Genomic DNA, 22,905 nt, shown 5'->3' on the forward strand with positions numbered 1-22,905 from the left:
ATCTTAAGTATGAGTAGTTTTCATGTAACTATTAGCTAAAGCATTTCTTCCAGTAACCGTTCAGACAGACGCGTTTTCGCGCTAAAAAAGCAAAACGCACCACAACAAATAGAGCAGAACGCAGGTGTCTCGAGACGCGTTTTTATCAGTTGAAGAAGTTATTTTTTAACTTGACAGCATCTAAAAATGCAGCACTCCTGTGAGAGATGCTAAAAACACAGTGAAACGTGACACAGTTGTCAAAAGACTAGCGAATGTTTACATGGAAAACGATTGAAAAACAGCCCGAGGTGACGCAAAAACACATTCAGTTTGAACAGCCCCTTGTTAACATGTCACAGCACTAGCTGAAGTTTCCTCTCAAAAAGACAGCCTTTTGTTTCAGATGATTGTAGGCAAGTTTCCACTGTATTCAGCGGTTTGTTCTCTGTATTCGTAAATATCCCAATACTGTTTTATTGTGTGAGAAACTGCTCTAAATGATTCAGTGAGAGAGCGCTCTGAACGAATTGTACTGAATCACGAATCTATTCAGACCATTTTTAAGCCTGTTTGGCCAATTCACTGAAAAGAACCGACTCAAAAGAATTGTTCATTCGCAAATTGGGCATTGCTAGTTCTTTTAAACAGCCAACAGAAATACGGGACACTAGAAATATTCTTAGAGTAAATATATCTCAGGTCAGTCGGAGCGCTCATGGTACGCACAGTGCATACGGCCGTACAGCTGCAGGCGCCTCTGATACAAACCATTTTATTACGTCAGTTTTCTTATTTTTAGTAGCTACCACACAAAACATGTAATATGGTATTTGTAGTAATTGCTTCAGATATATATTCAGTTATAGGCTACATGTTTTCAATCTCTAAGCAGTTGTGGGCATTGTTGCATTTGTGCCGGCCCCTTTTGCACCACCTGCCCTGTCTGTATGGAACATGCCTGCACAAAAGATTTGGCAAGATTATTATATATATTGATTAGAAAATAAAGTAATCTAAATTAAAGTGAGGGCATGCAAAGAAAAATGTGACTAAATGGAAATGTGCCCATATCAGGTACATAAATTGTGTCTCCAGCTTCATATTTTGTGAATAATTATAAACAGGGACTAAATGGTTCAAGGTACTAAAACGAAAAATAAACGAAAATGAAATTTTCAGCAGAACGTAACCGAAAACTGGAACAATAGGATTTTCAGTTGTTCCGGAGTGAAAATGTTCTTTTAAAATGCTGGAAACTGGTTATAATCGGGTAATTTTGTTCTGATAATTTTTTCATGAAACTAAAGGCCAAAGGGTTTTATCACACTATATTTTTGGAACTACACCACTTCATGTTGCTCGAAAAAATTAAACATGCTTTGAACCTGAAGGAAACTGCTGCATCACACATTTCTTAGCCTAATTTTCCGTTGTGGATGTCGTATTCTGTGAATACAGAACTATGCATAATTACTACATATACATGCACGGCTAATTCAGTTACAAAGATAACATTATTAGATGAAAAATGTAAATTTCTCAGTTGTTTCCAAGTCTTCACTGAATTATTGTTAGATATAATGAATTAATACAGATTTGATTAGATCGGTTCTTAGTTTCACTGGTAAACGGCTCTGGCATGAGCAGCATGGTTGAATGAGGTTTGTGTATGTGGCTGTAAACAAAAACCTATTGGCTTTTTTTTTCTTTGTTTTTTCTTTTTTTAAAGGGGCGAGCCTTTCGACATGTGCTGCCCCCACTTCCTGTTTCAGTAGGATATACATAAAAACACTGTGCTCATCAAGGCACTTCACTGCGACTTTAAAGAAAAGAAGTGTTTGCTTTAGCAATTGCATATTTAATGTCACATTTTCTTTTTATGACATTATCAGTTAGGTTTAGGTTTACTGTTTAGGGCTGGGAGGTTGGTTTTGTCGATTTAAAACCATAAGAGCGTTAACCTTTAAAAAATAATCTGTTTTTTATCTCAAATTTGCTTTTTATAAAAATATTGGTTAGGTTTAGGTTTAGGGTAGGGAGGTCGGATTGTTGATTTAAAACTCTATAGAGCATTAACTTTTAAAACCTCATTTGTTTAGGAGACAATTTTACTCTCTTTTAGCGCCACTCACTGAACATTTCACCATGGAACTGCAACAATACACATAATATAATTTTGCACAAATGTCACCACAGTCTGGACTGGCCATTGCAGATCTGTTGGTATTCCTTTACAATAGTACATTTTTCATCTAAATTTAGTCTTAAACTACATATGAAATACACTGGATTGAAATATTCATGCATTTATTATTATTATTATTATTACTGTACATTACTACTAATATATACTGTATACTAACAAATAGTATACCAGTACTAATTATAATAATAATCTTATTTTATATATTTATGTTTGTATTTATACATGAGCCAAAGACACTTGTAGTTAAAAGAGGATATTAAATGTTTTTCAATTTGACAACTAAAGGTAGACATACTGATAAATGACAAATAGTGTGTGATAATAATAATGTTTAAAAAATTATAGCCTGCACAGGAACAATGCAATTGCTCACGTCAGTATACCAATTTTCCAGTGTAATTCAAACACATACACTAGCAGTCAAAAGTTTTGAAACACTTACTCATTCTTTATTATAATTTTTTTCACATTTTAGAATAATAGTAAAGTCATCAAAACTATGGAATAACATAAATGGAACTTCGGGAATTATGTTGTGATTCAACAAAATCCAAAATAAATCAAAACTGTGTTATATTTGAGCATCTTCAAAGTAGTCACCCTTTGCCAAGAATTTGCAGACATGTACTCTTGACATTTTCTCAACCAACTTCTTGAGGTATCACCCTGGGATGCTTTTTAAACAGTATTGAAGGAGTTCCCATCTATGTTGGGCACTTAGAGGCTGCTTTTCTTAATTATTTGGTCCAAGTCATCAATAAAAAAAAAAATAAAAAAATGATATATATATATATATATATATATATATATATACAGGTGCATCTCAATAAATTAGAATGTCGTGGAAAAGTTCATTTATTTCAGTAATTCAACTCAAATTGTGAAACTCGTGTATTAAATAAATTCAGTGCACACAGACTGAAGTAGTTTAAGTCTTTGGTTCTTTTAATTGTGATGATTTTGGCTCACATTTAACAAAAACCCACCAATTCACTATCTCAAAAAATTAGAATATGGTGACATGCCAATCAGCTAATCAACTCAAAACACCTGCAAAGGTTTCCTGAGCCTTCAAAATGGTCTCTCAGTTTGGTTCACTAGGCTACACAATCATGGGGAAGACTGCTGATCTGACAGTTGTCCAGAAGACAATCATTGACACCCTTCACAAGGACGGTAAGCCACAAACATTCATTGCCAAAGAAGCTGGCTGTTCACAGAGTGCTGTATCCAAGCATGTTAACAGAAAGTTGAGTGGAAGGAAAAAGTGTGGAAGAAAAAGATGCACAACCAACCGAGAGAACCACAGCCTTACGATTGTCAAGCAAAATCGATTCAAGAATTTGGGTGAACTTCACAAGGAATGGACTGAGGCTGGGGTCAAGGCATCAAGAGTCACCACACACAGACATGTCAAGGAATTTGGCTACAGTCGTCGTATTCCTCTTGTTAAGCCACTCCTGAACCACAGACAACGTCAGAGGCCTCTTACCTGGGCTGAGGAGAAGAAGAACTGGACTGTTGCCCAGTGTTCCAAAGTCCTCTTTTCAGATGAGAGCAAGTTTTGTATTTCATTTGGAAACCAAGGTCCTAGAGTCTGGAGGAAGGGTGGAGAAGCTCAAAGCCCAAGTTGCTTGAAGTCCAGTGTTAAGTTTCCACAGTCTTTGATGATTTGGGGTGCAATGTCATCTGCTGGTGTTGGTCCATTGTGTTTTTTGAAAACCAAAGTCACTGCACCCGTTTACCAAGAAATTTTGGAGCACTTCATGCTTCCTTCTGCTGACCAGCTTTTTAAAGATGCTGATTTCATTTTCCAGCAGGATTTGGCACCTGCCCACACTGCCAAAAGCACCAAAAGTTGGTTAAATGACCATGGTGTTGGTGTGCTTGACTGGCCAGTAAACTCACCAGACCTGAACCCCATAGAGAATCTATGGGGTATTGTCAAGAGGAAAATGAGAAACAAGAGACCAAAAAATGCAGATGAGCTGAAGGCCACTGTCAAAGAAACCTGGGCTTCCATACCACCTCAGCAGTGCCACAAACTGATCACCTCCATGCCATGCCGAATTGAGGCAGTAATTAAAGCAAAAGGAGCCCCTACCAAGTATTGAGTACATATACAGTAAATGAACATACTTTCCAGAAGGCCAAAAATTCACTAAAAATGTTTTTTTTTTATTGGTCTTATGATGTATTCTAATTTTTTGAGATAGTGAATTGGTGGGTTTTTGTTAAATGTGAGCCAAAATCATCACAATTAAAAGAACCAAAGACTTAAACTACTTCAGTCTGTGTGCACTGAATTTATTTAATACACGAGTTTCACAATTTGAGTTGAATTACTGAAATAAATGAACTTTTCCACGACATTCTAATTTATTGAGATGCACCTGTATATAAAAAAAATAATTAATTTTATAATGAAATAAATTAATTATATAACCAATTATATTTTTGTCTACAAAACTAATTTCAAACATTTAAGCATACACCTTCAGATCAAAAGATTTTAAGATCATGAGAAACATTTCAGTCAAGTGTTTCAAAACTTTTGACCTGTAGTGTACACAATAAATACATGTTTGTATTGGTGCAGTGTAATCTTTTTAAAAACCTTTCCCATCTAGACATGTCTGGAAATCCTCTGACTTGTTACATTATCAATATCATGCTCAAAATTGAGAGCTGAATGGGTTTGAGTAAAGCTCGCCTTTAGGAAATCAAGTATACTGGAGATGATCCGGGCTTTTAAGGCAAGCAGAATAATATTTAACCTTTTTGTCAGTTTTTGCAACTCTCTTTGTACCATGTGGACTGTAGAGTAAAATTATAGTGTGCAGACTCTGATCAGCATGGCTGTCAGCACGCAGCACAAGAGCAATGTACACCTTGCCTAACATCCAGCATTGTACAAAATAAGAAAATGGGATATGCATTAGAGTCTGAGATTGTATAAAAAATACATTTAAAATATTTCAAGTGCTGTTTATTTCCAGAGTTGTAAAGAGTACCACCTGAGGGCACTCTACAAACCACAGTTTGAGAATCAAACAGCTTATTGCTAATACAAGCCAGACAATAGCAGCATATTTTATACAGGTATGAGACAGATATATTCAACTAAATACAGCTAAATTAAATAATCTATTCCCCTCTATTAACTTTTGTGTGGTTGAACAGTTGTCTGATAGCTGTCTCATTAAGATGCTAAAGATGTCCCACTTTGTTGTCTGACAAGTAAACCTCACCAGAGAGTAGATTTACTGCTGATCTGAGCAGCTAAGGTCAGCAATCTGATTAGCTGATGGGGACACAATGGAACAGATGGAGAAGAATATTTAAAACAGAATATATTACATATGGATGCAAAGCTGACACCATCTAGCAGATGTTTATAAAACATTTAAAAGTAGTCTTTAGTAATACCCATTAAACCTTGAAGTCTATCTATCTATCTATCTATCTATCTATACAGACATTCAAAAATAAAATAATACATAAAATTGCAGGGAAGGCAGACAAGATGACATTTTAACATAAAAACTTTTTAAAGGAGGCAACAAGTGATCACAGCTGTATTTAAACTGTGGCTTTAATTGGTTGGTGTTTTAAATTTGTTGTTGCTGTTAATTATGGCATGGTTGAAATTTGTTTCACTGTTTATTTTATAATTTTCTGTTTCTGATGAAGAAAGTGATGATTTATAGTGAATAAGGAATTATATTTTGGATTGTGTCTCACCCAAACTGATCGTATTTCTTCAGAAGACACAGATTAAACCACTTGAGTCGTATGGATCACCTTTATACTGCCTTTATTTCCTTTTTAGAAGCTTGAAATCTGCATCAAATAATTGAATAATTAAGTTCTTTTTCTCCTATAAAGTAAGAGTACCGAGTCAGATACTCAGTAAAGGCTGTTATGCTTCGGATTTTCCCCATGCTGACGTAGTGCTATTTGGGTGGAGTAAAGTTTACAAATGTAGCTTGACCAGCCAGATGCATTTACATTTGTTTGGTCTGAAGTATATCTGTCTCGAGTCTGTCTTGCAGGGCATTTACACATGGTCTTTTCATGATCGGATAGCTATCCGATCAGTAAAACATGATTGAAGTGACCAAGTAGAGGTGTTTATGTGTATGGACTGAAATGTTGGGACTGTAACTTAATAGTTCACCCAAAAATAATAATTCTTTCATCATTTACTTACCCTCATGCAATCACAAATGTGAATGAATTTTTCTTCTGCTTAACACAAACGAAGATTTTTCAGAAGAATATTTCAGCTCTGTAGGTCCATAGTGAATGTGTCACCAAAACTTTGAAACTCCAGAAAACACATGAAGGCAGCATAAAAGTCATCCCTAATTCCATTTGCTTAATCCATCTTCTTAAGTGAACTAATCAATTTTTGGGTGAGAACAGACCAAAATATAACTCACAGTTCTCAATTCAACTTATTCACATTATAATCTTGATATTGCAGTTTCTAATCTGTGTAATTAAGTCTAATAAAGTGTAATCGAGCTTGAAATCATGATCGCCAAGGAGACTACTGATGTCAAGATTTATAATGAAAACTGGGTTACATTTTGGTCTGTTCTCACCCAAAACCAACTGGATCACTTGCGAAGACGTGAATTAAACCACTGGAGTTTTACTTTTATGCTGCCTTAATGTGCTTTTTGAAGCTTCAAAGTTTTGTTCACCATTCGCTTGCATTATATGGAGCTACAGAGCTGAAATATTCTTCTAAAAAAAATTGTTTGTGTTCTGCAAAAGAAAGAAAGTCATACACATCTGGGATGTCATGTGGGTGAGTAAAGAAATGACAAATTTTTCATTTTTGGGTGAATTATTCCTTTCAACAAAGCAGTGGCTTAATAACTTATTTCAGTGTCAATTCTCTTCTTTCCAGGTGGTTTTACATGGTTTCTCGTTAGCCGTTGGTTCCATATTTTCAATGGGAGAAAGGCGGCACGGGCGGCTGAATGGATCAAGGCAGCAGCTTTTGTCAGGCTCTTTCAAAAATGTAAAGCTGGTGGAAGGAGATGCTGTGAATGTGGACATCATATAGTGCTATACTCAATACACATTTGAGTGCAATGACAAGGGCATAGCTACAGCTGCACGAGGGGTTTGATCCATCACATTCAAGAAAAAGCAGCAAAGCATGTTGACCTTAAAGAAAGAGAGTCTTTCTGCACAAATACTGGAAAAACTCTGTGTCAAAGACCCAAACTGGGATCAAAGTGTGCTCTTATCAAAGTGAGGCTAGATCGTAGGGTATCATCAGATGGCAAAAATAACTGAATAGACAGTGATTGGATTTTCTCACTGATGAACAATTGTAATTATCAATTACAATTAGAGCGTTAAATCAGTGTCCATTTTGAAATCAGGCAGGCTAACAGAGTTAATGATAAATCATTCAGAACATAGATCCTTTAGGTCAATAGGGATCTGTTAGCATTCAAATAAATGTGCATTGGGTCATGCATCTCTTAAAACAAATAAAACCAATTGCTTAAATGATATGTTTTTCTATATCAGTGGCATGTGGTAGACTTTTGAAATCAGGGTTCATTTTTTTATTTTGTTTTAAGTCCAATGTAAATTCATATTTCAGCTCTATTTGACAGGAGACGCAGTGAATGGGACATCATATGGTGGGCATTATCACATTCATTGATTAACAATGTAATGAACAAATCAGTGCACAATGGAGGCAGTGTCTCCCCTCATGTGACTTTTTGCCTTTATTTCGTGGTTAGCCCCCCCATCATCTCATGCCATGATTAGAAGCTCACAATGCCCTCAAGGAAGGTGAGAGAGATGCTGCCTCCCTCTGAAACTTTATCTTCTGGTGTTGCTGTTTGACAGTATCACTTTGGAAATATGACCTATATACACACTATTTGAACTCACCGTTCGTAATATTTTATTTGTTTTATTCTCACCCTATTGTTTTTTTCACCCGATTTTTTAAAAGAGGCAATTCCTCCCTCTGCCTAATCGGAGAAAACGCCACTGTTCTGTATATAATTGGTGTCATCGTGGTGCATTATAAGAAAGTGTCTGCAAAGGACTTCCTTCAATGCAAAGGGCTCCTCTTGCTTCACTGTTATTCTGGCAGCTGTCCCAGGAACAAATGCCATATGATCAGGTGAACAACTGAATAGATGAATGGCTCTCATGAGGCAGTGGGTGAGGGAAGACAGATTACATTGAACATCCGTTCAAACTGTTCTGACCACTCTGAGCAGAGCAGTTCTCCATCTACCAAACGATAAGATGAAAAGAGAGAGGGAGAGAAGGACAAAGAGATTTACACAGTGATTAAGATGATTTACACAAAACTTGAAGTATGAATTATGCATTGCCATTTCCATTATTTTTCAAAAAGTATCTTACTCCATTTATTTTATATTTAAACATATTTTTATACATATTGAGCTCATGCTAAGTAATCAGTGCAATATAGTGTTACAAGTGGTCAATGCAAAACTGTACAGCAACACTGCTAATTCTTTTGACTTAGTTTAATGGGTTTCAATCTCCATTTAAAAAATATTGCACTGAGATACTGTAAATAAACAGTAGAATCAATTAACAAAACCATAAGAGGCTGTTTGTGAGAGGCACAACACAAAGCAATCTATCAAACAATGGTAACAGAAATATAATAAAAGACAACAATGTTCAAAAATTCAGCAAAAATTATTATCAATAATTACTGGGGGGGGGGGGGGGGGGGCATCTTCTATGCTAATTTGACCCTCACACTCCATCATGCTGATATCGTGAGACAGCTTTTCACCTCAACGAGAAATATCGTCACATTTTAATATCGTCACACCCCTTCCAGAAGACAGATCAATCTTAGGGGATGGAAGTCGGCTGGAGCGCCCTCATTTCAAGAGTGGTGCACAAATGGGCAGGGTAGCAGCATTGGAGGAGATGTCATGTAGAAGGCTAGGCAACTTAGATTCGTTCAATAAAAAATGGGGCTGCTCTCTGGCCTTTTTGGAGGGCTCTCAGGGAGGGGGCAGTGGAGAGAGAAGTGCAATTTTATTTATATATATATATATATATATTGTTTTTGTGTGTGTGTGTGTGTGTGTGTATGTAACTCAGGTTGCGACCACAGGGATATTTGTTGAGGGTCAGGGTGGGATTGGGTGGGGGGAAAGGGAATAAAGGGGGTTAAGTTGATTCTATGAATATATGTTTTGCTTTTCTGTTTCAAGTGTGTGAATCAATAAAAAGTGTTAATCGGAAACCCTATTTGTACTATTTGTATTGTCTTTTACTTTCCCCCTTTTTTAGTTTTGTCTTTATACTTTCTATATTGATATTATAAAATGTTTAATTTGTAAAAAAAAAAAAAAAAAAGAATTGATACGTCCTTAATGATGCCGACTTTGATCAGTTTCCGGGTCACGGGTTTGAGGACAGAGAAACGAGGAAACAAGGATGCATAAGACACCACCATGTCTTCTTGGCTGTGTCCAAAATCATTCACTTGTTCACTCATCCACTATTTCCTATATAGTGAATGGCAGTGAGTGCTCTATATCAGTAAGGATTGAATGAAATGAGTGAGTGAATTCGGACGCTGACTTATACACCGAGCATGATGGAGCTGTCTCAGAAATTACTTCGTCGCGTATGTACTTTTATATTACATGTACATTACTTTGCAAAATAATAATAATAATACTTGTTATTCTTAAATAAGATATATATATATATATATATATATATATATATATATATATATATATATATATATAGTATATTAATATAATAAACATTCATTCTTTTTGTCATTGTTTATATATGTTCATGATGATTTAATTAAAACGACATAAGTTTAATCAAATACATAATGCATATATTATTGTATTTATTTATTATGTTTTAGTATCTTTAAACTCCGATCCAACCTAGCATTGGGTAGCGTTTCTGGGCGCAGAGATAAGAAAACCATGGGAACATTGCCCTCATGCGACGATAAAACAACACTAAATTATCATAACCTACATGTAGAAACCGAATATTTGAATCATCACTAAATTATCATTTCCACTGTGTCTAGTCTCCTGAGTTAGTGAAGAAAGAATTATTTAGCTTAATGGCTAAATTAAACTCCATATCATAACATCATCTATATAGATTATACATTTTTTAATGTATCTGTATTATTTTGGCTCACTATATTTTATTATGTAATTTTAATAAAGTAATATTTCTCAAAAAGTAAAAACAATACAGACACCATGAAATAAAACATTGCAGGATTGAAGGAAGCTGTAAACTGGCCGCTCTCGCTTGCTCACTCACGCTCTCTCTCTCTCTCTCTCTCTCTCATGCACTCTCTCTCCCGGCTCCTCAGTCCTCCTCGCAGTGGATTATGGGCAATAAACCGTTGTCGGGTGTACATTTGATGTACACTCAATATCAGAGTGCATTGTGGGTAAGAATGTAGGGAACAAGTAGTTCGAATGTAGGGAACAAGTAGTTCACTCAGAATTCGGACGCTACTACAAAATGGCCGACACCCGAAATAGTGCACTATATCCACCCTATTTTTCAGCAAAACTAGGGCGCCGCCAATATCAACCTTGAATGTGGACCACTTCCGGTATAAGCCACTTCCAGCTATTTTAGCTATGCAAAAATACAACATTATGCTGTTTTATATTACAGGCTGGCAATAAATGTTGACATATTATTGTCATTAATTAAGATTTTTTTTTACAACACTGTTTTTTCAGAGAGCATTCTTAATTTCTTAGCAGTGCATAGTAAACAAATACGCAGATCTCGCATTCAGCATGGCTTATGAAACATCACCTTTGGAAATAAATAAATAAATAAAGGCATCATCGGAGGTTATGCAGGTACATATAAATGGAGGTTTACATGGAGACAAGAAAGACTTCATCGTCACAATCTCGGTAAAGTAATAAGCAGATTTTATTACCGTCTCTTCAATACAACTACACACAGCAACAAGTGAATTACTTACTCTTTTACTATAAATGCTGACGTTACAAAATTATCCAACATTAGAACATAATTCTGCTGTACATCCTGTGGTTGTGTGAAAGTTTATAAGCCCAGATCACTAACTCTGGTATTATAACCTTCTAGTTATTTACACTACGGTCAATGCCAGCGGAACTTTTACACATTCGCCGGAAATGCAGCCGCTGCTTACTTCCGCGTTGCAAAATAAGGTGGATAACGGATAGGGGGTGATTTTGAATACAGCATTTCTCTCATCCAACACCTCAAAAGCACACATCCACAGTGCCCCCAGTGGACTTAGTAGTAACTGCAATATTTGGTGAGAGATTCAAAAGGAAAGTACAGGATAATTCAGCGTTTCCCGCACGGCAAAGGAAAACAAATTTGTGTTATTTGAGTAGTGTTTTTAATAGTCAATTAGCAGGTGCAGAATGAGTACTCGATTAGTCGATTACTCCTGCACATTTCATTTCATTTTCCTAAATTCAGGCTATTTGCGGGATCCAAGAAACATAGCAACTTGCCGCATTAACATAGACTGTGCGGTGTCAAGTGTGTTCATCCAATCAGAATTTAGAGTCAGAACTATTCATTTTTTATAATTATCAATAAATGGTGGATAATAAGGCATTGAACTATTGGTACTACTGACTACTTGCAAGTATGACTTAACCAAGTGACAAAATAAATTAGTGGGGTTTTTTTTTTTTCTGTCTGCATGTCTGTTTAATCTGTGTTACTTTAGAAGAACCAATTAGCTTTAAAATACTGCACAAAGCACTGCTTGCACATTTAGACTTAATGAAATCAATAATTTCATCTCCTGTGAAGTTTTTAACAAGACCTGAAGTGAGGAAAATGTTTTTGATGGTTTGGATAGCTATTTTATCATGAAGGTTACATGTGTGTGGAGCAATATGAATATCAGAGACTTAAAAGATCACAGCCTTTCTTCTCTCTCTTTTAACTCTTTTTACTTATTCTCTTTGTTCGACTTTGCACTTTTATTTTTTTCTGCATTAATTTTTCCTTTTCAGCATTGCATTGACAGTGAATAACTTGAGTCTACTCTTTTCTGTGCTCTCATCTGTTCATATTTGTGGAACAAATCTTAAAACTTTGTAATTCTATACAATTTTATATAATGACGTTTTAATCATTCACTGGTTTCAAAGATAAATGTTTGAAAACATTGTATCTCTGTTCAGTACTTGGGAAATTCCAACATAGTGTCATGACAGCACAGAAATGGCGGAATCATACGATTTTAAATGACTTTTATTTCCATACAGACCATCCAATAAACAAACAGAATTTAAAATCGATACAATACAGCCATCAAATTTTTGCAAGCCTATTATCCAACACTTTATTAAAGAAATGTAATGCCTGTGAACAAATGTCGTTACTCATTGAATATTTATTTATGCAATACAAATTACTGATATAGACTATGTCAGTAACCTGTAATATGCGTACCTTACTTAGCAAACCCTAATTTTTTCTTTCTTCCATTGTACACAAAATATATTTTCCTAATAAAATCATTGTTATGTTTAGGTTTGGGTAAGGGGTTAGACTTAATGGTTAGGTTTGGGTTTGGTGTTAAGTTAGAGAAAATCATAAGAACACATTCAAAACCACAATATTTCTCTTTCTACCATGGGACACAACTTAGCGAAAAATCTTAACAACATTGTCGTTTGGTTCCTTTATTTTTTTCTATGGGAGTAAACGTCTTAGATTTTTGTACAAACCAACACTATACAAATTTGCTATCTCACACTATTATTATGACTTGTCTTGACACCGGGTTGGAATTTCATTGATTGACCTTAACAGTGTAAAGAATGAAGTACAGTAGAAGTCAATGAGGCAGGTAAAAACATTGTCAAAATTCAAACTTTTTTTAAAGTTTGAAAAACAGTTTGAGTTTTGACAACGTCTTTAACTTCTACTTTAAAGGAAGAGCTTGCCAAAAACTAAAATTCATGAATCGGACTGATCCGATTCTTTCACAACTCCCTGAATCAATCCAAATGCAGCAGATCTTGAGTTAACAGCTTGCTAAAGGAGAAGATTATTAGTAATTATACAACAGTTAATTCCAGTCCTCGAATCTGATTGGACGAGAATGTGTTCGAAGAGTGCTGTTAGCTTACACCATTAGCACTGGGACACTTTATTGTTTGTGTCACTCAGCTTGTGTTTGTGGTGTTCCAAACATGTTAGAATGGTGCAGATGTGTAAAGGCAGCTATTGTAGATGTGTGAATTTTCATTCATCCTTGTAACTTTTAAGATTTGAGCCAGCAGGTGGCGACAAAAGATCGCCTTGTGTGTGCTATGAGCGAATTGACAAACTGTGTGTTGTCATTCAGTGCGCAGATTTCTTTGAATTGTCTCTCAGTCCATGATTGCTCGGATTACTACTACTGAGAAATAGAGTTAAACTAAAGGTCAAAGTATACTTCGGGTGTCCGCATTACGAATTGCTCCGTGCACAATATGTGTGACGGAAATTGTGTCTTCAGCTCCGCACACAGTATGTTTGATGCAAATTGCATCTTCAGCACAGCCGCACCACCTATATGTTTTTCACCTGCACACGCAGTCCTCGGCTGTGCGCGTCACTGACGCATGCGCCCGCCATTGACTGTACTAAAAGAGTATCACAAAGAATTTGTAGTGGGCATGCATCAAACACGTTCGTATTCGCTCGCGGTCAGAAGAGTATACTCACAAAGGCAACAAGGTCGACCAGGCGCGAGGTGATTCGGGATGCGCAAAAACGAAGTATCCCTGGCCCTTAAGAGCTTCAGCATTACTGCCGATCACAGCTGAGAGTCGAGTCAGACGTAGTAATCAAGCACGCTGAGCTTTTTGGGGGGGGGGGGCAGTCCTTAGTTTTTCACTACTTATTTAGTTACTTGTTTGTTGAACTGTTGTATAAAAGTAATATCACACTCGCAATCATGCTGTATTGTCCATCTATCAGCAAGGCTCTATCAGCACAGCTGTGCTGATAACTGGACATACAGCACTCTTTTTAGTGTGATATTGCTTCAATAATGACTTACTTTAAATGTCTGTCTTTCCACACAAAGCATTCATATGGCTTCTGAAGAATTAGAATAAACAGCATAGTAATATGGACTGCTTTTATTAGTTTTTTGGAGCGTAGAAGACTTGGTCACTATGATCTGTTGTTGGATAGATAAACCTGCATAATAATTCTGTTCCACATATGGTTTTGGAACAGCGTGAGAGTGAGTAAATAATGACAGAACCATTTTCATTTTTGGATAAACTATTCCTTAAATCAGCTCCTAAATGTGTCCATCCATCCATCTTCTATTGCGACTTGTCCTATGTTGGGTCGCGGGTAGTGCTGAAGCATATCCCAGCTGTCTCAGGCCGAAGGCAGGGAAACACCTTGGACAGGTGGCCAGTCCATCACAGGGCAGTGAGTCCAATGTCTCCCATTATAACTACAAACTCCATTTTGTGCTACAATTAAATCTCAGCCCAGATTACATTAAAGCCTGATACAACACATGATGATGGCAGTTCTTCTCTGCATGTTTTCCCCTGTCTTTTTATATACAGTAAGTGTCTTTGCAATGTCAGTCTAGAGTCAATTTATCTTCCCTGTTCTCTGCTTCTGGCAATAATTGGGAACAAGGGAGAAAGAAATGGGACAGAAATGGAGAGAGGTATATCTTAGCCTTTCTATTTCAACAAAGTGAGATAGAACACATAAACCTACATCACCTGATCCTACTTACACTTATCTCTCATGCTTTTCAATTATTCTTATGCTTTCACACACTATATGATACATGGGCACATTAAAATAACTAAAGACAGTATCGCATATGCTTAGAATGAGGACGCACTCATTTGCACACACACCGTGAATGGTATTCTAAACATCTACTCAGTCAGCCCTGAGCCCCAATCTGCCTGTTTGCTAATAAAACAAGCTTGGTTAAGCTAGTTTAAAAGCTTGGTGGAGACACCAGCACACCAGCATCCCATGCTGGTGGACCAGCACCCAAAACACAACATAAGCATTTTTTCAGCAGGGTTAGCTTTGGCATGCAGACCACGTGGGGTCGCGCAGTGTTTAAACTGTCTAAGGAGTAAATGTACACCACGATAAGCCAATCACAGACATCCTAGCAGAGTCCGTCTCTTCACCATTCACATCACTGCACATTTCCCATCTGACACGGCGTGGACACTGTCACATCTCTCACCCTTTATTCCTTCCCTCTACATTAATTATGTTTATAAATTACTATTCCTGGGGAACCAGCCATGCCTTTTCCCATCACTCTTTATTTTAGGGTTTCATTATCATTGCCCTTGTTTGTTTTTCACATTTCAAGTGTATGGTGTGCTAATGTTTTGTAATGCCGCCATTCTCACATGGTAAAAAGTGGTCATCTTCAATTGTTAACACAAAATTCTATTTCTACTAAATATAACCCTTAAAATTACATTTTTGCGCAGCCTTGTTTATTCAGATTGATTCAGTCAAGTTAAAGGGATAGATCGCTCAAAAATGAAAATATTCTGATCATTTACTCACCCTCATGCTGTCACAAATGTGTATGACTTTCTTTCTTCTGCTGAATACAAACAAAGATTTTTAGAAGAATATTTCAGCTCTGTAGGTCCTCACAATTCAAGTGAATGGGTACCAAAATTTTGAAGCTCCAAAATGCACATAGAAATAAGGAGCATAAAAGTTATCCATAAGACTCCAGTAGTTAAATGTATATCTTCAGAAGCGAAATGATAAGTGTGGTGAGAAACAGATCAATATTTCAGTCCGTTTTTACCATAAATTCTCCTCCCTGCCCAGTAGCTGGCGATATGCATGAAGAATGCAATTTGCCAAAAACAAAGAAGAAGAATGTGAAAGTGAAAGTGGACATTGATAGTAAAAAGGACTTAAATATTGATCTGTTTCTCACCGACATCTATCTTATCAATTCTGAATATATGGATTTAACCAATGAAGTCTTATGGATTACTTTTATGTTCCCTTTATGTCCTTTTGGAGCTTCAAAATGTTAGGACCCATTCACCTGCATTGGAGGACCTACAGAGCTGAAATATCTAAAAAAATAAAAATCTTTGTTTGTGTTCAGCAGAAGAAAGAAAGTCATACACATCTGGGGTGGCATGAGGGTTAGTAAATGATGAATTTTCATTTTTTTTTACTTTTTTTTTTTTTTTTTTTAACTACACCTTTAAATAATTTTTTTTTACTTGAATCAAACCAGTTTGTCCTTTTGAGCTTGAACATTTTGGTCCCTGTTGACTTGCATTGTATGGAGAAATGCATATCATATATCCTTAAAAAAAAAAAAAAAAATGTACCAAAAAAGAAAGAAAGTCTGAGATGGCATAAGAATGAGTAAATGATGAGAGAATGGTCATTGTTAGGTGAACTATTCCTTTAACTTAGATGTTTCTCACATCATGAAGCACATTTTCAAGGTTTTCTAGGCAAGGCATTTTCTAGGCACACTGACAAAAATGTTAACTTGAGAAATGTGCTTCATGTGGTAAAATCTAAATTAATTGGTTTGACATCACTGAAACAACCTGAATTACATTAGGTTTCACCTACAAAACAAAATGTCAAGGGTTATATAGAAATAGCTCCTTAAGGTAACAAATACAAGTTACACATTTTCACAGTGCATGGTTTAGAAAGGTACAGTTGAGGCAGAATTTCCTCTTCTGAGCATCACACAATGCTGGTTAATTGGCATGCCTGAGTACCTAAGGGACAAAAATAGCTCCACCCAAAATCATGTTAGGTTTTACGATGAACTGTCCTCTGCAATCTCTTTTCAAATAAGTTGTCCAGTGTTGAGTCAAACAAACTTCTGAACAATGGTGCTTCTGTTTGTAATGTATGCATTTATTGCATGCCAGAATATACAGAAGTTGTGAATGTGAGAGTGCATTGAAAGAGAAATCATAGTTTGTGGTTGTTCTTTGTACAGGACAATGGCCCCCAGCTGAGAGCAGTGACGGGATTAGACTGAGATGGAGTTAGACACCTCTGCTGCACTGGACATTTGGGGCAACAGCTCCATTCCTGATTTTCTCCTCAGTGAGAAAATTAGCAATGATACCTGCATCTTCAACACTTCAAATTGCACCAATGGGACAGATACCGGGACCCGACCAGGAACGAGCATGGCTGGAATCCTTATTCCTCTCATTTACATTGTTGTCTGCATCGTTGGCTTGGGAGGAAACTCTTTGGTCATCCACATTGTCCTACACTACTCCAAGATGGAGTCAGTGACTAACATCTACATCCTGAATCTTGCTATAGCGGATGAGCTTTTCATGTTGGGCCTTCCATTTCTGGCTGTGCAGAATGCCATGCACTCCTGGCCCTTCGGCTCCTTTACATGCAGACTGGTAATGACTGTAGATGGAATTAACCAGTTCACCAGCATTTTCTGCCTAACCGTGATGAGCATTGATCGATACCTGGCTGTGGTTCACCCTATTCGATCTTCTAAGTGGAGGCGACCACAAGTGGCCAAGGCGGTGAATGGGACAATCTGGGCAGTCTCCTTTTTGGTAGTCTTGCCAGTGGTGATTTTTGCTAACGTGCAACGAGAGGGAGGAATCTGCAACATCATATGGCCAGAGCCAGCCAGAATCTGGGGAGCAGCATTTATCATCTACACTTCCACTGTTGGGTTTTTCTTTCCCCTGTTAGTCATCTGCATGTGCTACCTCTTCATTGTGATCAAGATTCGGAGCTCAGGAAAGAAAGTTCATGCCACTTCAACCAAACGGCGCAAGTCAGAACGAAAGGTCACGCGAATGGTGGTGATAGTGGTGGCAGTGTTTGTTTTTTGTTGGATGCCATTTTACGCCCTCAATATCATAAACCTGGTCGAGTCACTGCGTGATGAGCCACAGGGTCTGCACCTTTTTGTAGTGGTTTTGTCTTACGCTAACAGCTGTGCCAACCCTATAGTTTATGGCTTCCTCTCGGACAACTTCAAGCAAGGTTTCCGGAAGGCTCTGTGTCGCTCCTCTCGGAGGGTGGAGAACCATGGGCCCACAGAGAAGCAGCATCAGGAGGAAAGAAGAAGGGTGCTAATGCCTAGGGAGAGCCTTAGAAGAGTAGTGAGAGATGAAGAAGATGAAGAAGAAGAAGAGGACAGGGAGGAGGTGACAGAGATGACAGAAATCTGCAGGATTACTCAGAATGGAAATGGAAGTGGGCAACCCGAAAGCACACATGTTCTTTTTATGGAGAGACCCTCAGCTCCAGAGGTTTCTGAGACCGGTTCACCAGACAGGAGAGGCACAGGTGGGGAAGCATTTGGAAAAGCAACCCTTATGAATGGGGTTAAAAATGGAAATGTGAAAACATTGCCAGAGGAACCGGTGGAAAAGAACAGCTCACTGGAGATCAGCTACTTGTAAAATAGCTGACAGAATTTGTCCCAGCTGGAAAAACTGCATAACTGTACATGCCTACCAACTTCAAAAGAGCCTTTTGTACTACTGGCTTCTATCGACTCTTCTCAATGTCTGAATGTACCATGACGTTTCCTCTTAGTAATTAGACTAAACAGTATGGAAGTCTAAACTTTGGAAACTGTCACAATGGGTTTTTCCTTATTTATAGAACTCGTCAAACAAAAAAGGGTTGTCATATTGTAAGCATATTGTATCAGTACATAAATGGTCTCATGAAAATTACATGATGGCGACATTTTTGTATAATGATATTTATAAAATATATATATATATATATATATATATATATATATATATATATATATATATATATATATATATATATATGCGTAGTGGGCTAAAGCACATAACTGGTAATCAGAATGTTGCTGGTTCAATTCCCACAGCCATCACCACTGTGTCCTTGTGCAAGGCACTTAACTCTAGGTTGCTCCAGGGGGATTGTCCCTGTAAAAGTGCACTGTAAGTCGCTTTGGATATAAGCGTCTGCCAAATGCATAAATGTAAATGTAAATGATATGACACGGTTCTTTACACTTATTGCGGCAGTTCTGAGATAAAATGTCCATTGTGTGGCGCTAAAACATCGGAAGTTTTAAAGGTTAATGCTCTATTGCAGGGGTTTCTGAAATTTAAGTTTTGAGAATTATGCACTTAAGTAAAAAGGAAGGTCTCAGCTAATTAATTTTTTATGCTTCTATCCCAAACTGTTGCCGAAATAGAATCATTTGAATGTTGGCTGTCATAAAACTGTTTTTTTAAAAAACGGCTCTAAAGATTCAATTTGCGCATCCACACGAAGATCATATATCCACTGACGCTGTGAACATCGGATAACTTTCCTAAGTTAAATGTTCACAATTAAGTGAAGGTTGTTGATGTGTCATTGATGTCTTCCTGCAGTTGAAACACTGATTTGCTGATTACATGAAATATGATCATTTCAGCCAATGGCATTGGGTCTTTCAACATCCCATCTGATATTAATTAATCTGTTTTTTATGCTGTAATAAAGAGGAATGCTGATAAGAGGAGAGAACCTATGCAGCGTTCCCGTCTGAATTGAAAGCAGTGCAATTTGACACCACATTTAAGAGCATAAAAACAACATTTATAATTTAAATCTTGTGATAATATTGACATAATTTGAAAGATGAAACATTGTTTTATCAAAAAAAATTTTTTTGTTGTTGTTGTTGTTTTCAATGACCCACAACAGAAAAGAAAATCCAGTTTTATAGCCAAAATTCACATTCTTTCAATAGCGTCAAGTTGTGACTTATGACACATTTTGAGCTCGTCACATATGTGTGTTTACACCCCCCTTTCAAACTCTCCATGCCCCTGTTAGGGGGCGCGCCCCTTGCTTGAGAACCACTGCTTTTATTGAGGTTTAAATCAACAAAACCTACCTCCATACCCTAAATCTTAAACCAAAACCTAACCGATAATGTCATAAAAATAAATGTTATATGAAAAATGCAATTGTTGAAGCAACGACATAATTTTATGGAGCTTCTTTGACACTTTCGGCTAATGTATTGCCTCACATGCTCTCCAGGACTCGTACCCTAGTCATTTGCATGCAACACTCTATCCGTTAAACTACTGCGCAGCAGTTTAATTGCACCTCGTAAATTTAGCTGAATACATAATACAAACGTTTAAATGTGTCACCTTACAAGTCATGCACAATAGATAGTGTTTAAATGTCATAAGATAGCATTGTGTGAGGAACAGAATGAAAAGTGTTTATGATAATCTGTTTTACTTGTGATTAGTGTGAAAGTTGTTGTCTTAGCGCCTCTAGTGTTCATTTCACCAGTAAACTGCCACGATATATACAAGGAGCCACATAGAATTCATTTTGCAAAAATGTAGGTATAGTAACGTGATTCTATGAAACCAAGTTGAACAGTATATGGGACTTGGGCCACAATATGTGAATTATCTATGTGCCTTTTTCTAAATTTATATAGAGGATTTAATCAATGCAGTGAATCCCTGGCTTTGACTAGGCATCAGAAAAGTGAGACTTGTAGCAAATTAATGTGATAAGCTAATGGATGTAAGGTCATTTTGTATATATAAACAAAGGTCAATCTACCAAACATTTTGTTGACAACATGTTGACAATATTCCTATGTACGCTTGTAGTTTTCTGTAAATGTATCTTTTTATGTGCTTTTTTGCCTTCTAAAAAAAATGTTATCAGTCGAATGTACAAACGCATTGTTATATTACATGGCAAAATCAAAATTTAGTGCTGCCTGTCCATTGTGTTCTTGTTGGCATTCTTAGAAATATTACACAAACATTTAACATGACATTATCAGCAGCCCTAAAGCTGATCATACATTATCGAGGTTGATATCCATTTATGAGGGACTACCAAGAATATTGGCTTACACTGTTATTGCTCACTGTCAGAATGAATGTCCAAAATAATCTTTGTTGTGCACTTAGGGCTTTACGTAAAGCTAAAAGCATCATATTTTGAACCAGACCTTAGAGCTACTAGGTATCTCTGACACCAGCTGAAGAGGTTTAAAGGGATAGTTCACCCAAAAATGACAATTCTGCCATCATTTACTCATCCTCATTTTGTTCCAAACCCGTATGACTTTCTTTCTTCCACAGAATACAGAAGGCGATATTCAGGAGAATGTTCGCCTCACTCTCCATTCACTTTTATTGCATAATTTTCCATACAATGAAAGTGAATCTCCTTTGTGTTCATTAGAAGAAAGACCTACGGGTTTGGAACAACATAAGGGTGAGTTAATGATGACAGAATATTAACTTTGGGTGATTTTTCCCTTTAAATACCTCTAATTATAATGTCATTCATACACCCTTATTCAACCAATCCCACTCACAGAAAACATGCGTGTAGGCATACATTAAAATTCCAAAATGTCTCTGCCCAGTACAATAATATGCTTATGTGACATTCAGATACCCTTTTCTGAGTGTTATAAATAAACTTATACTATTCAGATCATAGCAAGCAATAGCGTATCACCTACACTCCCTGACATCCAACACCACCTCCTCCTACGCACAAACTCACACTCAGATGGGCTTGGAGGCGTATAGAAAGCCATTGCAGACACATTACGGAGCGAGATCTACCACCATTTCCTTATTGACTGCTATGCCTGTGGATTTCACAGCTTTCATTTGGAACTGATTGTTTAAACATTAAAAAATAATGTGTAAAAAGCTGTGTGGAAATGTTATTCTATTGTTATTGTCTCATTAAAACACAGCATGTTTACTGTGGTTATTTTAATCTGTTGTGTAATGCCTATATGACATTTATTGTTTTTATTATTGACGCTCTCTGAGAAGCTGTCATTTGTGGCTGTGGGCAGATAGGCAGCCATCCTGACCTTATGATTGGACAGCTTTATCTAAATGAATCACTGTGATTCACTGGACGCTTGACACCCACTGAGGCCCACCCACACATGATATGGATGCACAAAGAGGCAAATAGTGCTGCAGGCTGCTTGTGAACGCTATGATATTATTCATTTCTTGGTGCAGACTTATGGGCCTCTTGTGCAAACAAAGCCATTTGCTCAGGGATAAAAATACAAAGGTGCCCGTGTATGCTTAGTCAATACATTATCATTTTCGGCAGTGTAAAGGAAGTTTTTTATGTAACGACATTGTATATCTTGTTTTCAGCTTTATAAAACATTATAAATCCAGCAGTGGAGGTTTCCTGAGGGACATCTGTTTTATATTTAAAATGTTTAGGGATGGTCCTCTGAGGAGGCTAAAATGTTCTCTTCAAAAGTGGTAATTTAAACAGTTTAATGACAATTAGTAATAATTTGTGTGTGGTGGTGAAATCGCAATCGAGTTTTAGTGCCATAGAGGGGTTTTCCTATCAAAATCATGGTTTAGGTTTAGGGTTTGGGTAAGGGGTCGGACTTCATGGTTAGGTTAACTTAAAAAAAAAAAATTATTCTTATAGAAAAATCATAATAATAACATTGTTTGATGGTTTGTTTATTTTTCTATATGGGTTGAAAAGTCACGAATCAGTTTGTATGCTTTCTTACGATTTAACCATCTCATACTAATTATTAAAGGAATATTCCAGGTTCAATACAAGTTAAGTTCAAT

General features: G+C 36.8%; 1 protein-coding gene across 1 annotated transcript in view; it reads left to right on the forward strand.

The window, feature by feature from the left end:
* Positions 1-18,712, forward strand: part of LOC127451907 (somatostatin receptor type 5-like) — a 36,707-nt gene extending 17,995 nt beyond the window's left edge. The window contains exon 2 of the mRNA XM_051716965.1: positions 17,256-18,712. Within this exon, the coding sequence (XP_051572925.1) occupies positions 17,299-18,708 (1,410 nt within the window). The 5' untranslated portion in view covers positions 17,256-17,298 and the 3' untranslated portion in view covers positions 18,709-18,712. The remainder of the gene's footprint in view (positions 1-17,255) is intronic.
* The last annotated feature ends 4,193 nt before the right edge of the window (positions 18,713-22,905 follow it).

This window comes from Myxocyprinus asiaticus, chromosome 14 (genome assembly GCF_019703515.2).
Source record: "Myxocyprinus asiaticus isolate MX2 ecotype Aquarium Trade chromosome 14, UBuf_Myxa_2, whole genome shotgun sequence".
NCBI classification, from domain to species: Eukaryota; Metazoa; Chordata; class Actinopteri; order Cypriniformes; family Catostomidae; genus Myxocyprinus; species Myxocyprinus asiaticus.